The 15,048-nt window shown below is 43.8% G+C and overlaps 3 protein-coding genes across 5 annotated transcripts; all 3 read right to left on the bottom strand.

Moving 5' to 3' along the window:
• Positions 1–1,121: 1,121 nt before the first annotated feature.
• Positions 1,122–4,614, bottom strand: pafah1b3. Its single transcript, XM_047040595.1, has 6 exons — positions 4,548–4,614; positions 4,094–4,183; positions 3,643–3,732; positions 3,237–3,353; positions 2,812–2,934; positions 1,122–2,611 (listed from the first exon to the last, which is right to left on the bottom strand). Exons 2-6 carry the CDS (start codon positions 4,172–4,174, stop codon positions 2,351–2,353), a joined length of 672 nt encoding a protein of 223 aa, XP_046896551.1. The 5' UTR covers positions 4,175–4,183; positions 4,548–4,614; the 3' UTR covers positions 1,122–2,350.
• Positions 4,615–8,373: 3,759 nt separating this feature from the next.
• On the bottom strand, positions 8,374–13,264 carry tlr21 (toll-like receptor 21). Of its 2 annotated transcripts, none has more exons than XM_047040282.1 (2): positions 13,167–13,226; positions 8,374–12,809 (listed from the first exon to the last, which is right to left on the bottom strand). In XM_047040282.1, exon 2 carries the CDS (start codon positions 12,591–12,593, stop codon positions 9,696–9,698), a length of 2,898 nt encoding a protein of 965 aa, XP_046896238.1. In that variant the 5' UTR covers positions 12,594–12,809; positions 13,167–13,226; the 3' UTR covers positions 8,374–9,695. The 2 variants fall into 2 exon arrangements, with proteins under 2 accessions (XP_046896238.1, XP_046896234.1); XM_047040278.1 differs by having other exon boundaries at positions 8,376–12,812; positions 13,167–13,264.
• Positions 13,265–13,452: 188 nt separating this feature from the next.
• On the bottom strand, positions 13,453–14,984 carry cnfn (cornifelin). Of its 2 annotated transcripts, none has more exons than XM_047040628.1 (4): positions 14,901–14,984; positions 14,531–14,747; positions 14,217–14,353; positions 13,453–13,965 (listed from the first exon to the last, which is right to left on the bottom strand). In XM_047040628.1, exons 2-4 carry the CDS (start codon positions 14,652–14,654, stop codon positions 13,876–13,878), a joined length of 351 nt encoding a protein of 116 aa, XP_046896584.1. In that variant the 5' UTR covers positions 14,655–14,747; positions 14,901–14,984; the 3' UTR covers positions 13,453–13,875. The 2 variants fall into 2 exon arrangements, with proteins under 2 accessions (XP_046896584.1, XP_046896591.1); XM_047040635.1 differs by having other exon boundaries at positions 14,531–14,656; positions 14,901–14,959.
• Between the last annotated feature and the right edge of the window lie 64 nt (positions 14,985–15,048).

The following is a 15,048-nucleotide window of genomic DNA, read 5'->3' as shown; positions in this document are numbered from 1 at the left end:
TGGTGGAGTTTCTGATCGCACGGAGTAGGTGGAAACGTTTCTGCCCTCAGGACAACTTAGAGTAAAGAAAATTCCTACCTGCTCTGAGCGAGCTGTCTACACGGTTACGCTAAGATTGATTTAAACTCCTCACCTCCATGCAATACAATCCCACTACTAAACAAGGTGCACAGTCCACATTGTCTTTCATAGAAAGAAAGCACGCTTAGGTCTTTTGATCCCCCATGAAGAGACATTTTTAAATCTTTAAGCAGATGACAGAAACTGACAACAAACCGTACCAAGGTCCCTGCGGGGAGATATGAAAGACCTTGTCACCTAAACAAGCTAACGTGCTTATAAGCATAAAACATACTCTTTGTAGATATTTTAAATGTGTTAACACCAGTACTGATAAAGAATGCCATAAGTTTTTTTTACGTTGGTTGTCTTCTTGCTCATGCTGAACCCACAGGTTTGAGGGAACTGAACTGAACACACTGAAGTTTTGTAGCTACCCTATGGATAAGTCTCTCCCAGGCAAAATTGTCTTTTTTTAGCTCTTCTGTTATAAAGTTCAATTCACTGCACTCCCAAGGTTTTGCTCACCAAAGAATCACAAGGACATGCCTTGCAGCTATTACAGTTTTGCTACTAATTCAAGGCACTGACTGACATGCTTGCGTGTAAAAAGGGCTATACAAATAAATTTGATTTGATTCTGAGGAGTAGGCCCACTAAACCTATGCAAGAGCTTTAGTATTAGATTGAACTATTATGGCTTAATATTCACATTTCCCAAACTCACAAACCCAAATCACGAATCTGTCAGTAAACAACTTTGATACAAATTGGTCATGATTAAAATACATCTTATCTTTCATGAGATATTTCTGCAGAATATGATAATCATCTTATTCAGCAATGACCATCAATCTATTTTGAATAGAGGTCTTCAACCGTGTACTTTTCTCTGCTGCAGTGCTTTGGCATAAGTGGGCAACCATGTAAAACTAAACTAAATAGTGATAAGGAGACAAACATGATATATCTCCTCTCCCATCTCTAACATCCACAAAACAAAATTAGGCCACCAGACCACACATGAACAAGAAACCCCCAAAAAAGCTTTCCACACGTGCTAAACTTTCAGATCATTTTAATGTTTTGCCATCACAGCCATCACAGCTCTACTCACATAACTGTTGTTGAAATGAGGCAACACCTCGCTTATCAAGCAAGATGGGCCCTGATAGGCCCACAGAAGCACTTAACATACAGTCTTACAGGGAAATGTAACACACAAAAAATCATACCTTTTCTCTTCATGAAGCAACATACTATCAACACAATCTTGTACAGACACATTCGTCCCAGATTGCAAACAGAATCAAAACAAATGGCAAGGTTCGATACAAACGGCTGAAAAAGCATAAACAAGTACGAGACAGGTATAATCACTGTCAAAAGAGTGAAGCATTGCCCTATTCAATGACATTGTGGCATCCTTTTGGCGTTCAGTCTCTGCCTTAACCAAAAATAACATTTACTTAACAAAACTGACAGAAGTCCAAAACAGGGAGGAAAAAGATAATATACAAGAAATGTGAATATAATGGAATAAAACTATTTTATGGGATAGCGATGAGATCATAATTTCTTTGACAAATTCTAATATCTTCTACCAGTAACCTAAGAAAAAAAACATCAGCTGTTACTGACAAGCAAAACAACAGGAGCTTATTTCAGAGCTTCTACAATTTGATCGAAAGTAACGGTCCCATGAAGAGCAGCACAGTGGTGAACAAGCCTGGCCTTGGGGAAGGAGAGCAAGAGGCATGTTTTTGGTACAGCACAGCACTAATCAGCACAGCACTGATCAGCACAGCACAGCACTGATCAGCACAGCACTAATCAGCACAGCACTGATCAGCACAGCACTGATCAGCACAGCACTGATCAGCACAGCACTAATCAGCACAGCACTAATCAGCACAGCACTGAACAGCACTGATCAGCACAGCACTGATCAGCACAGCACTAATCAGCACAGCACTGAACAGCACTGATCAGCACAGCACTGATCAGCACAGCACTAATCAGCACTGCACTAATCAGCACAGCACTGATCAGCACAGCACTGAACAGCGCTGATCAGCACAGCACTGATCTCTGGAGGAAACCCCCAGGGCCTTGTCGATCGAGTTAAAACAAGGAACATCGATCTTAACAGTGTGTTGCTGGGACCAAAAACTGTACACCATCACATTCCTCAGGACTGAAGGGCAGGGGGAGGGAAAGGGGGGAGACTACAGTAGTGTGTATGTTCTGGAAAGTGGGTATCAAGTGTAAGGCGGGGGGGGGGGGGTCTTCAGTTCTCTGCCGGTCTCTCCAGCAGGGTCTTGACGTGTGCATGTAGGGGCGTGCACACGGCGTGGTAGGCCTTGGGTGTGAGGTGGAGGTAGTCGTACATATCCTGGTGGGAGATGCTTCCGTCTGACAGCACAAAGCCGGGGTCCACGTTGAGAAAGGAGGCGTGGGGGAGTGAAGACACACCCTCCTGGACTAGCTGGTTAACCAGGCTGTTCTTCTCTCGCAGAGGGTTGGACAACCGACCCCTGGGTAGCAATCCCTGTGGGTGACAATGAAAGATTAGACTGACAGGACGTGACCGACGAATACTGAGAGCAGACAGTATCGGACAGCTATAAACAAACTGTCAACATTTTTTTTTTCAAATTTTATGAATAGCAACCACAATCTGAAAACTATCCGAGCTCACAAAATCCACAGAGCAAAAGGACAAGACAGACAGCAGGGTCACAAACCTACCAGAACGAGGGTGTGGGCATTGGGCAGCTTGTTCTTGATGAGCTGGACAATAGCCATGATGCCTCCACAGACCTGCTCTGCAGTGTGGCCATGGTTGTTGGTGCCCACCCACAGAACCACAACCTATGAATAAACAGCAAAGAACACCATAGTAGTAAAGCTGGCAATTTCATTACTAAAATGAAAATGATCCTTGATTACAAAGCATGTGGACTAATGATTACAATGTTTTTTGGTCTAGGGACATGCTAAGTTGAGGTTGTCACCACTACATTCACATCTAGTCAAGTAGGCAAGGCAAGTAGGGTGAAGTGCCTTGCCCAAGGACACAACATCATGTGGCACGGCGGGGAATCGATCCAGCAACCTTCTGATTACTAGCCCGACTCCCTCACCGCTCAGCCATCTGACTCCCCTATGCATACCTTCGGGCTGATGTGGTCCAACTCTCCATTGCCCAGCCTCCATAAGACGTGCTGTGTGGCATCACCGCCTACACCAAAGTTTAGAGTGTGGAGGGGAGAAAACAACTTTCTCCACACCTGACAAAAACAAGGACACATAATTTCAAATCATTTGAACCAGATTGACGGATATCGTATTAATAGTAATTAATATTAGACTACATGTAATAAAACATCAAAAGACAACTTCAAAGTTTTCACAAATGTAAAGAGTCTGGCTTTCTCCACATGTACAAAAAGAGCCTCACAACATGTTTGAACCATATAGGAGTGGGAGCCCTTTGGTTTGAAATGTAGATAATTGACCTGGGAACGAGGTTTAGATTGAAAATTGGAATACAGTCAATGAACATGTACTGTATATTACCTCAAATTGGTGCAAAAGCTGTACAAGAGAGTCCCCAACAAACAGGACGTCAGGTTCCTTGCCCTTGCTGTCCGAAACAAAGCGATTGTGCTATGAACATGAACAACAGGTATGTTAATACATCTAAAAACTGGCAATTGCAACAATCAGCAGATTAAAATCAATATCTACAGTATCGTATGCATGCGAGTTTACAAACAAGTACCAGTGGTTGTTAAAGCATGCTCTCTACCTCCAGGTAAAAATGGTGAAAATGGACGATTACTTGATTCAAATAACAAATTACACAAGTCATATTGTCTATTGCAAGGAATTCAGACAAAAACAAATATATGTCACAACATATATGAAATTGTAGGTAGCCTAATTGAGGAGATGTCCTGAGCTGTAATAAGGGACTACTTTAGATAATATGGTTAAGACGTATCTTAAGACCAGATAAACAACACACCAAAGACATCCATCGTCCATCTCCTTGCACGTCCACACAAGAGGTGGGTGTGGCGGCGGGGTTACATTCTCCTGCGCTCATCTTTGGTTACTGAAAAGAAAAACAAAGATAGCCGTGTTTGCCCGGCTGTGTGCACATCGTGGTTTACGTAGTAGTTAATGGACTACGTAAATCATCCATGGGTTTTATACATGAAAAGCACTGGTAAATGCAAGGAAACTGGACAGTTAGCCTAACGTTGTGGATTGTGGCATTGAGAGCTAGCTAACTAGCGATCAAGCTAACGATCCCTTTGCCATGTGAGGATGCCAGTAGAACTGCTCTGCTTTAGCGAGTAGCCTGACAATGCAAAATGCAAACGTAAGACGTGCACTAGCCGTTGGATGCATGGGTGAAACAACCATAATTAATAAACGGTTTCATTTGTTTCAAAACAAGTAAATGAACGCACTACCTTGTCGAGCTTGGTTTATTTTTCAGTAGTTCCTGAAAGTAAAAAATCATTTCAGGGCCGAATTTACCATTAACCAAAGTGGGGGAGTTGGCCAGTTCGAACATTTTTTTTAGCTTATGTCTACTGACGAAGGTTTCCCTTTGAAGGATTTCATGTTTGTATATATATGTCAGTAATCAATTTAATTGATGTTTATGTGCAATACAATAGGACCGACAAGTTTAAATTATCTGATAGCTACATAAATATTAAAGAGGTCCGTCTTGGACTCGTCCATTCATAGACTGCCGAGCTGAAAGGGCGGTACTAACACACGCTCCTCACGAGTCTGCTGTCTGCTGGTGCCCCACCATTTACACTATGGCGCAGGCTTGTATGGGAATCTTCTTTAATTACTTCTCCATGAGAGCAAACTGGCCTAATGATTAAGTTATAAATCCCCAACCAAATTTAAGAGATGAAAATAAAATAAACTGGGGAGTGTATGACATTACTGAACTAGGATTTAAAGATGTTGAGTGATTTTTGTCAGACTAACCCCCTTTTTAACGTTTGCATTTAAATAATCCAGTCAAATGAATGTAGTGGTCTAATAGTACGCCAAAACAACTCACGCTTATCCCCCTCCTGGCTCTAGTTGATCAACCAAAGTTGCTAGGAAGAGAGCGAACTGAATGTTGCCCCGCAACCGACAATTCAAACGAAAATCAATGTTTCATTGTTTAGCACGACCCCAGGACTTCGTTTATTGTATCGTTTCATTTTTGCTTGTCATCTATAGCTAGCAACGTCAATTAGGTATATCCGTATAATGTTGGGTGAATTCAGAAACCACATGTAACGAAATAGGTTGAATGTTTTGACATTTTCATCAACAAGCTACTACTGGACTACGCACCACTGTACTGTGCGGTACTTGCGGCGTGTCTAATATTGGCTATTCTACAGTAATTACTGTAGCAAATTGTTTTGCACCTGCGCCAATTGAGTTAATTAGGCTAGCTGGGTGACTAATGATCGAGACTACAGCAACTACAGTAGTCAAATGACCGTGAGTAAGAAGTTAGACTACAGTTCAGTGAACTACTGTTAAAGTATCCTTTAAATAATTTTAATTTGATTCATTTAGCAAACGGTTTATCCAAAGCGACATAGGTTCTAGCGCTAGAAGCACAGTGCTGTAGTGTTTCTAGCATAATGCTAAGCTAACACCACGTCGGACATTGAGATCGATCCAACCGCTAATGGTAGATGCTTATTTTAAGTGTGAAAAAATACTGGTATCATTTTACCATGATTTCTATCGCCTCTGAAAATCTAATGTCTGGAAGAATAGTAAGGAAGCAAGCTACAGTATCTTGATTTCTGTGCTATATATATATTCGCTTATAAATGTAATTCCCAAGAATAACTACAAATTATTCAAACAAATTTGTTAATGCTGTGCTATTTCTTCCATCTATCTATTGCCAGTTGTCATCCACCTAATGATGAGCAACTCACATGGGAAAGTCTTAACTGACAAGCAGAATATACTTCATATCTTCAGAAAGCACCAGAAGACTTCAGGAAAAAGCTGTAGCCCAATTATGAGATGCACCTCAAAATACACATGTTGCACAGGCCACACAGATGCCAAACATAGCCAAAAGCACAAAGTCAAAAGACTGAAAACACGCAAGGAAAGGAACCATGTACGAGGATGCGAGGGAGAAGGATCAAAGAAAATATCGCAACACCACCGTCTTCACCAAAACCATAAAGAGAGGGACCACTGTCATGGCTGCTGTCAAAGCATCACTTGCCCTCCTTCACGAAAAGACGCCCCGTTTGCCCGAGTCTTCCCCTCCGCGCAGGAGCCTAGCATCATCACAGACAGCCGTCTCACTGGGCACCACGGCCTGTTCAACCATGAGGTGAAGTCCATTGACATCGAGCGCTTGCTGGGTGAGCAGAGGAAGCTGGAAACTGGGCGGCGTTGGGGAGGGAAGAAGAACCACAGCGCACCTCTACCTCCTGCTCTGAACTCTCCCATTTTCCCCTCCTCTCCTGGGCCAGTTTGCAACACAGAAGAAGTTGGTGTTTGCAAAACCGATAAAGCTTCAGATAACAGGAAGACCGAAAGGGCCACAACTAGTACAAAAGTCAGGAGCAACTGCAAATCTACATTGGACATCACAGCTTGCTCAGGTGGGGATGCACATGGAATTGTACCAAACAATAATACATGTATTCAGGTTTCTGTAGAAGAGGAGGGGAATTTAGCCAGCCGTTCTAACAGCTATGGATCCGGCATCACTCCAGGTCAGAGACAACAGGGCCCTGCGACGTCATCAGACTGCGACATTGCTCTACTCTCATCAACAGACAGCCCCTTCCACAAACCGGCAGTTGAAAGCAAAGAGGGAAGGCACGTGGTTCCTGAAACTGTGTTCAAATATCTACTTCCCCTCAAAGGGCAGAAAGAAAACTCAAGGCTCAAGGACACACAAGTGAATGCCCTCAGTCAGAAGGAGACCCCTCAAAACATTGGATATCTACAGCCTTGCACACAGTCAGGCAGCCCCAGCCCCCAACCAGCCCAGGCCTCCTTAGACACCCGGGTCAGTGCGAGCTTAGACCCCCAGCAGACAGATCAAGCGCGCAGGCCCAACCCTGTGAGCGCGGTGGCGGCTCGTCTCTGCAGGTCTCTGGAGCTGCCCCTTCTCAGTCGGAGACACTTGCTGGTGGAGAGCAGGGAGGTGCTTCTGCAGGCCCTCAGGGACAGGCATGGCCCTCAGCTCCAGGAGAACCTCCTCAAGGTGCAGCGGCGTCTCAGCTTCGGTACCAGGCCCGTCCGGGCGCCCCAGGGCCTGAGCAGCAGACCCCCTGCTGTTGATCGGGTCAGTGGGACCCAACCAGCAGGTGAGGCACTGGCCCAGTTATCAAATGTGTGTATGATCTACTGGATATTAAAGGCTGGGTAGGTACGCAATTTTTCTAACCAAAACATCCCTACCCAGTCAGGTGGGAAGGTAGGGATATCAGCGAGTCAGGTGGCTGAGCGGTTAGGGAATCGGGCTAGTAATCTGAAGGATTCAGATAAAGTAATCTGCCAGTTCGATTCCCGGCCGTCCCAAAAGATGTTGTGTCCTTGGGCAAGGCACTTCACCCTGCTTGCCTCAGGGGAATGTCCCTGTACTTACTGTAAGTCGCTCTGGATAAGAGCGTCTGCTAATTGACGAAATGTAAATGTAACTTTCAACGCCACTCTCCCAAAACACATTAACTCACTGCCTGACTACTGCTACTAGTAGTTTAACTACAAATTACCGTAGTACCACTGCTGCTACTACTCCTTTAAACAAAAATATATATTCTATGTGTTCTGCTAACCACAGGTCCGTCTGGTTCCGCAGAGACAGGCATGGAGCAGTCCTCCAGTCTGGAGCCACAGAGACCACCAGGGCTCAAGAGGAGGAGGAAACAGCTGTGTCCCCTCAGGGTCTCTCCACCTCAGTCACAGATGGATGGACAGTCACAGCGGGGCCAGGGCACGGTGAGAGCAGGAACATTCAGGGTGCTCAGCCCCCGATGATTTGTCAGGATATAACAGATTTAAATGTCTACATGAAATCTGTCTGCATAAATCCCACACATACAACAGTGTTGTTTTCTTTCCTGCTCTGTGCAAGTATCTCTGACTTAAACTTTTGGTGTTGAATTTCGATAGATAATGTATGGGAACCGACCATTGCTTTCCTATTTGTGTGATTTCAGTCTGTTCCATGGGCCACCAACCATACTGTGGAGCATGTGGGAGATCTTTTTGGGGAGTTATTCAGACCGCCCGCCTCCTCCAGTTTTCAAATGGACATCCTGCCATCTGGTGCGTCGTCGCCCCACCACATGTTTGATCCTCCCTCCGCCACACAGCGGGGGGGGCAAGCTTGTCCTCCTCGCCCCTGGGACGAACACTTGACGAGGGGAGCGAGAGAGACACTGAGGGAGGATTGCTTTGATAACTGGAGGTATGACCCGGGTTTAAGCTTTTCCAACCAAACAGGAACAGCGATAGAGAGAGGTGGTGGGCTTCAGTTGCATGACAGGAGCAGGCAGTCTTTCGTGCAGAACCGTATGTGGACACCAGAGGGCGATCCTAAACATCTGCGGCGTCGAGATCCTTTTGAACTTGACAGGAGCCGTTTACGTCCTTCCTCTTCTTCCTCATCTGCTCCACCTCAACATTCGTCAGAGAATCGCCAGCTCCACCCTTTCTACCGCTTCAACCGACCCCCACCCAGCCCCACACCCGTGTCCCACTGTCCCGACATGGCCTATTACCCTCCGTCCCACATGCTGGAGAGAGGCCTGTCCCCTTCCAGGGCCTTCCTGCCAGCCTTCCCCAGTCCAGAAAAATGGTCCTTTCCCCCAATGAGACTGTACTGATTCCACATCCACTAGACCCACCCACAGACAAACCTGTGCCCAGTGCCTAAACCATTTTATATTGTGAGGGAATATACCATCAAAACTTATTGTTTACAGATAACAATACACCCTGTGTTCATGTGATGAAGTATGCAGAGATGATTTGAAGGCCAAAGTATTTTTCATCTTTGTAATATGTAGTAAACAACAGTCGACATTGAAAACACAATTATGACTATATTTAGTATCAGAATATTGTTTTAATGTCATAGAAACATGTTAAAGAAAAAAAGTGTGAGTTTTACGTTGTGGAGAGAAGAGGAAATGTACATTTTAAGTAGTAATAGTGGGTCAGGCATTTTTTTGTCGCTGAGCTTAAATGCATGTGAATTCAAAGGAAACTTTAAAGCATTCAATGCCTGTCTTTTTTGCCTCCTGAACCTACTGGAATTACTCAGATTACCAGACACACTTAGCACATGTATATCATCTGTAATAAAACGAGTGAAATACATCATCTTTGATCTTTCTTTTCTGTCATTGCCAAGGGAGTAAATTACATTGATTACAAGCTCATTTGTAAATGGTTAATATTGTGACTATAATGCCTTAGGGTCACATTTTAGGTTGTTGCTGTGCTGATCAAGTCCTTAGGGACCGAAAACAGGTGCTCCATCAAGGCAGCAGGTGTTGTCTTTCATCATCCATGGTTTCATTTTCTTCATAATTCTCACTGTGTTACGTGGCATTCTTATCCTCTCTCCACTTCTCCCCCAGTTCCTCAACCCTGCTACTCCCAGTACTGAGAGCTCTCCTCAGATGGTTCCAGAACAGCTCCTGGGCTTGCACTGGGTCACTGCAGTCTGCCTCAGGCCACTGAAGGTAGGTTTTCTTCAGCATGACCTTTCTCATGCGGTGGTAGGCAGACAGCTGTCTTTCAGGGATGGGCTCGAGGAATACCAGAAGGAGGACATCTCGAAGGTCATGGAACAGCCTGTAACTAGCCAGCTGGATCTCTAGTGAGCACCACTCACTGCGAAGGAAGTCCTTGCTGACCACACAGATAGTCTTGCGACTGCCGTATACAGCAGAGACAATGTTGTCGACGATATAACGACCCAGCTCAAAGTCACGGTGATGCAGACACAGTTTAAAATTGGACCCGTTCCCCTCCAAATTCGGCAGCAGATGTTCCAGCACCCATGACTCATCTGCAGAGTTATAAGAGATGAATGCATCATATTCATACACTTCCTCTTCCTCCCTTAGTCGGCGCCAGCTTTCGCTAAACCAGGACCTGAACACATAGTAGCTGTACTTCATTTTCCAATACAGCTTGGTGTAAAGGATAGGGATGAGCATTGTTAGAATAATCACAATGTACGTGCTCATGAAGAGATACTGCCCGAGGTCAATGAAGCAAACCTTGGTGTCAAAGTTGACAAAGTGGATATTTGTCTCTTCTGGGCAGGTCAAATTGTAGAGGTAAACTATCTGAACTTGTGTATTTTGTACTGTCCAGTTCTGCAGGTTATTGTTGGGGCAGGTACAGCTGAAAGGGATGTTACGTATGTCCAGGTATCGCAGCTTTGGCAGTGCCTCCAGTACATCCACGTCTAAGGTCGGCATCACGTTATGGTTGAGCTGCAAGACCTGCAAAGATGTCAAATTCCCAAAAACCTCTTTGGAAAAGTTCTGGATGCCCATGTTCTCGGCTATCAGCTTGCGCAAGTTACGCAGGTTTTTGAAGACGCCTGGTTGCAGCAGCACCACCCCTGCACAAGAGTTGTCCAACGTGAGGAAATTTAAGCCTGTCAGATCATCGAAAGCATCTGTTGCAAAGTTGTTGATATGATTATTAGTAAGGTAGAGGGCCGTCAGGGAACTCAGGCCACGAAAGAAAGCATGAGGTAACAAGGTGATGCCATAGGGCATCTGACCATCCAGTTTCAGATCCCGGAGCTTGGTTAAGTTCACAAATGGAGAATGAACACATTCAGAGAGGTATCTAATCAGATTCCTTTGTAGGTCGAGCACTTGAAGTGTGTCTTGAAACGCTCTGAATTGAGTGCTGTCTATCTGCTTTAAATTATTGCCATCCAGGTAGAGTTTTTTCAGACTTTTGAGTCCTTCTAGGGCCAACTTCTGAAACTGACTGATTTTGTTCCCCCCAAGATCTAAGGTTGTGAGGTTTGTCAGGGAAAAAAACGTTCTGTCAAAAATAACAGCTATGCGGTTGTTACGAAGATTCAGAGTTTGTAGGCTAAGCAGATCTTCAAAGGTGTCATTAAACAGATCTGTTAAGAGGTTGTTGTCCAAACGAAGTGTTTCAAGGGTTTTCAGCCCCTTTAGAGCCTTACGGTCAAGATAGGCAATTGTGTTTATGTTGAGCTCTAAAGTCTTTATATTTGGGGTTTGGTGAAAAGCAAAGTCATTTACCTTCAGTATGCGATTGTATCGATAGCTTATTTCTTTCATATTTTTTAGAGAGGGGTGCATTCGTTTGCACGACCTTAGGGTAGTGAGATGGTTATGTTCAACACTGAAGCTCTGTATTTGGTCCTGTCCTTTAAGAAATTTCAGACAGCTTATATTCCTCAGGCAGTTACTGGAAAGGTCCAAGGTAATGGTAATTGGTGGACAGCTGGACAACGTGTTTTCCCACAAAGTCCTGATCCCATTGTTTCCAAGCATCATCTTCTTGACATGTTTGACCTTACTTCTTAACAGCTTACAGAATTCCTCCAGCTGTGAATTGCTGCTCAAGCCTGTACCAGAAAAGTCTATTTGATTTGCTCTGACATTACTGACTTTCAACAGGTTCATAATTGTGACATTAGTTGAACGTAAACGCAGATAATTAATATGCCTAAGATCCACATTTTTAAAAGCTGTAGATTTGAGCTGTTCATTATAGGAAAGATCCAACAGGTTGATGTTTCCAAGGAATGTCTTTGCACAAGATAATGTGTATAGTTGGTTCCTACAGAGATATAGGGTTGTGAGGCTCTTGGGTAAACTTGTGACTGTAGAATGCCTTATAGACGTTAGTTCATTAAAGCACAGGTCAAGTTTCTTTAATTTATGCAGGTGAGTCACAGATTCAGCAACTTCTGAGAAATTGGACAGATGGTTTTTCCTTAATATTAGTGTGTCCAAATTGGTCAATCGAGAGAATATGTTTTTTTTAAGCCCCTTTAGTTTGTTATTAGACAGGGAGAGAAAAGTGAGATTAGAAAGATTTTGAAACACTAAACTGTTGAGCTGTGACAGATCGTTACAGGATAGGTTAAGGCTTTGAAGATGATCCAGGTTGTGAAAGGCCTGCTCGCCAATGGTACTTAATTGGTAGTTGTCATTTATCTCGAGGGTTGTGAGGTTAGGAAGGTGAGCAAAGGTGTTGTCAGGTATGTTTTTAAATTTGTTGTAGGAGATTGTTAGTGTGGTGGCAGAGGGGGGAATGTCAACTACAATGTCCTCAAAGATGTTCCCCACCCAGCGTCGGGTGCAACTGAAGTTTTGACGGGATGAGTTTGGGTCCTCGATGCAATTTCTGTAACTATAAGACAGTGTAAACTGCACAAGGGAAAGTCCAACTCCCACTAATGCAATCATCTGGCTTGTAGAACGCTTCATCTTGGTTGAGTGACAAACAGTTAAATCGTGGTCAAGAAAATAATGTGCTAAAATTAACAACAAAAAACTTCATTCATTCATGAATGAACTTCATGAACTGAACTGACATGGGTCTTGAACCCAGAGATATTGTGTTTGCGCAACCTTGGCTATAATAAGGAGTTTGTTGCTTTTTATGTCTCTCCTGAGCTGATGAGCAGTAGACAGTGGCAATGTCTTCTGAGAGAGAAAGTAAAAAGTGTAGGTATTAAACACAATAATATTTTCAATGACTAGTCAGTACAACATCTTACAATTATGTAACATATTTTTTTTTTACATATTTTGTTATTGTTCGCTAATTGACCACAAATTAACAATTGATAGGCATTCCTCTAAGAGATTAATTTGTAATTGCCTTAGAAAGCTGTTTCAATTACAATATTTCATGTTTCCTTATGTACAATGTATTTGTGTTCATGTGTATCTCTAGTCATGATCCATTTTATGATCAGTTCAAGTGTTAATTGACCTAGAAAAAAAGTATTTGTCCATAAAGATATGAAGATAAATTATGTTTCTGAAGAGCCGTACCTCAAGTTGTCTCCTGTTGTTGGTCCTTTCCGACATAATCCTGAAGCTCGTCTCTTTCCTTATCCGTGGCAAACAAGGTTTTGCAGCAATAAAAAGAGGAAGATGGGCAAATAACAAGCAATAATCACAGGAGAGGGAACTGTGTCATTTACAGAGAATAGGAGCATTTAAAACTGAAACTTATTGTATAAGAAAAAAAGCAGTTGGATTTGAATGATAACTATCATCGTATTTTCACCAAAGAACATTTATTTAATTACATTTAATTTAAACATATATTGTCTCAATGTGACATGGTTTAGGTAACAATAAACATGTGATTAGTGTAGTCATCAAAATTACTAAGACATTTTCTAATGGGACAGTTGAAGTCTGATTTCTACTGGCAATCTTTTATTTTTCAAGTTGCTTTCCTACTGATAATTCCACACGTACTTATTTGTTCTTCAAACTTGCAATTTCTCCTCGTCTCACTTAATACATTTGTAAATTTTCCATGTATTATAAATTCATAGGGTTTTTGCGGCCTATGATGAAACAACACTGACTGCATGTGGTCTTGTTTTGCGGATGTGCAACTTCACCCAGAATTTCCCCTTACAGACAGACCAGACCAGACCACAAGTGCCATGAGACACATGGTGTTCCTCAGCCTCCAATGGATGCTTGACGGTCTCTAAATCCTATCTTGTCCCAGGCCTCCGACCAATCATCCTCTAGACTTCTGCTCTCGAGCCATCTGACATAGTCCACAGAGAGGCAGGCAGGACATGACGACCCAGTCATCACACACGGAGCCCTGGGGATCAGCACGTGACAGTTTATGACGGTTGCAGCTGATTAGACAATTCTTTATTTGACTTTTGACCGCAGCATAAGTGGTCTCCCTCTCATTCAATCACAATCTAAAAAGTAATGAAACTGTTCCCACGCTCATAAACTCACCAATCACAATCACAATGGCGCTGACTATGTTAAGTGGCGGTTTCCCCCCCCGTCTGGTGTGACCCAAACCTTAGGGCTGGGACTGCTGAGGGGGACGTGACTTACGGAGATGTGGTGTTTGCTGCGGATGCTGGTCCTCAGGGCTATCATGGCTCCAGGGAGGAAGGGCAGGCAGCAGCTGTCTCCGTGATCCTGAGACACCTTACAGGCCAGGATGCAGGGAATGAATGTCCCGCAGATGCCTGCGCAGGAGAGAGAAAGACGTATCAGCGTATCACAGGGAGTCAGGTGGCTGAGCGGTTAGGTAATCGGACTTGTAATCAGAAGGTTGCCGGTTTGAATTCCGGCCGTGCCAAATGACGTTGTGTCCTTGGGCATGGCACTTCACCCTACACGCACACACACATATACACACTTACAGATACCGCAGTCCTCACAGCAGTCACACACATTGGAGCTCCATTCGGCAGTGTTGGAGGAGATGGTGTAGCTTGTAACAGTGACCTGTGGCTGGGAGCTGATCACTTCTGTCTGATACGACATGACTGGGGAAGAGGGAGGGTGGTAGAAGGATTATAGTGAAGAGAAGGAAGGTAGAAGAGGGGAAGAAGTAGTGACGAGAAATTAGGGAGAAAACTGAACATTTTGGAAATGAGGTGAGAGAGAGATGAAGGAAAGGGATAGGGATAACAACAGGGAAATCGAGTGGATGAGAGGAAATGAGATACGACTGTTGATATATTTCCGTAATCCAAGTGATTGTAATTTAAGTCGTCTGAAACTTCTTACCTGCTTGGGTTGATCCCTGCCTCCAATAAGGTGTCCGATTATTCTGGGCGCCCTTGAAGAAATCGCCAAATGGGAGTGCACTCCTCTGTTATACCTGCAGTGACGTCATCATTTTAACGGGACTTGATAGGTCACAGGGAAGTCCATT

The sequence above is a fragment of the Hypomesus transpacificus genome, chromosome 2 (assembly GCF_021917145.1).
Source record: "Hypomesus transpacificus isolate Combined female chromosome 2, fHypTra1, whole genome shotgun sequence".
Classification (NCBI taxonomy): Eukaryota; Metazoa; Chordata; class Actinopteri; order Osmeriformes; family Osmeridae; genus Hypomesus; species Hypomesus transpacificus.
The sequence above is the reverse complement of the archived record's forward strand: the minus strand, read 5'-3'. Positions and strand labels throughout refer to the sequence as shown.

Excerpts from the sequence above, each read along its gene's own strand:
- pafah1b3 (XM_047040595.1), bottom strand. The coding sequence starts at position 4,174 with ATGAGCGCAGGAGAATGTAACCCCGCCGCCACACCCACCTCTTGTGTG. Across the intron at positions 2,935-3,236 it reads TGGACCACATCAGCCCGAAG|GTTGTGGTTCTGTGGGTGGG; the intron begins GTATGCATAGGG and ends GTTTATTCATAG. Across the intron at positions 2,612-2,811 it reads ATGCCCACACCCTCGTTCTG|GGATTGCTACCCAGGGGTCG; the intron begins GTAGGTTTGTGA and ends TGTCACCCACAG.
- tlr21 (XM_047040278.1), bottom strand. The coding sequence starts at position 12,593 with ATGAAGCGTTCTACAAGCCAGATGATTGCATTAGTGGGAGTTGGACTT.
- cnfn (XM_047040628.1), bottom strand. The coding sequence starts at position 14,654 with ATGTCGTATCAGACAGAAGTGATCAGCTCCCAGCCACAGGTCACTGTT. Across the intron at positions 14,354-14,530 it reads CTGTGAGGACTGCGGTATCT|GCATCTGCGGGACATTCATT; the intron begins GTAAGTGTGTAT and ends TCTCCTGCGCAG. Across the intron at positions 13,966-14,216 it reads GCAGCAAACACCACATCTCC|GGCTCCGTGTGTGATGACTG; the intron begins GTAAGTCACGTC and ends GCTGATCCCCAG.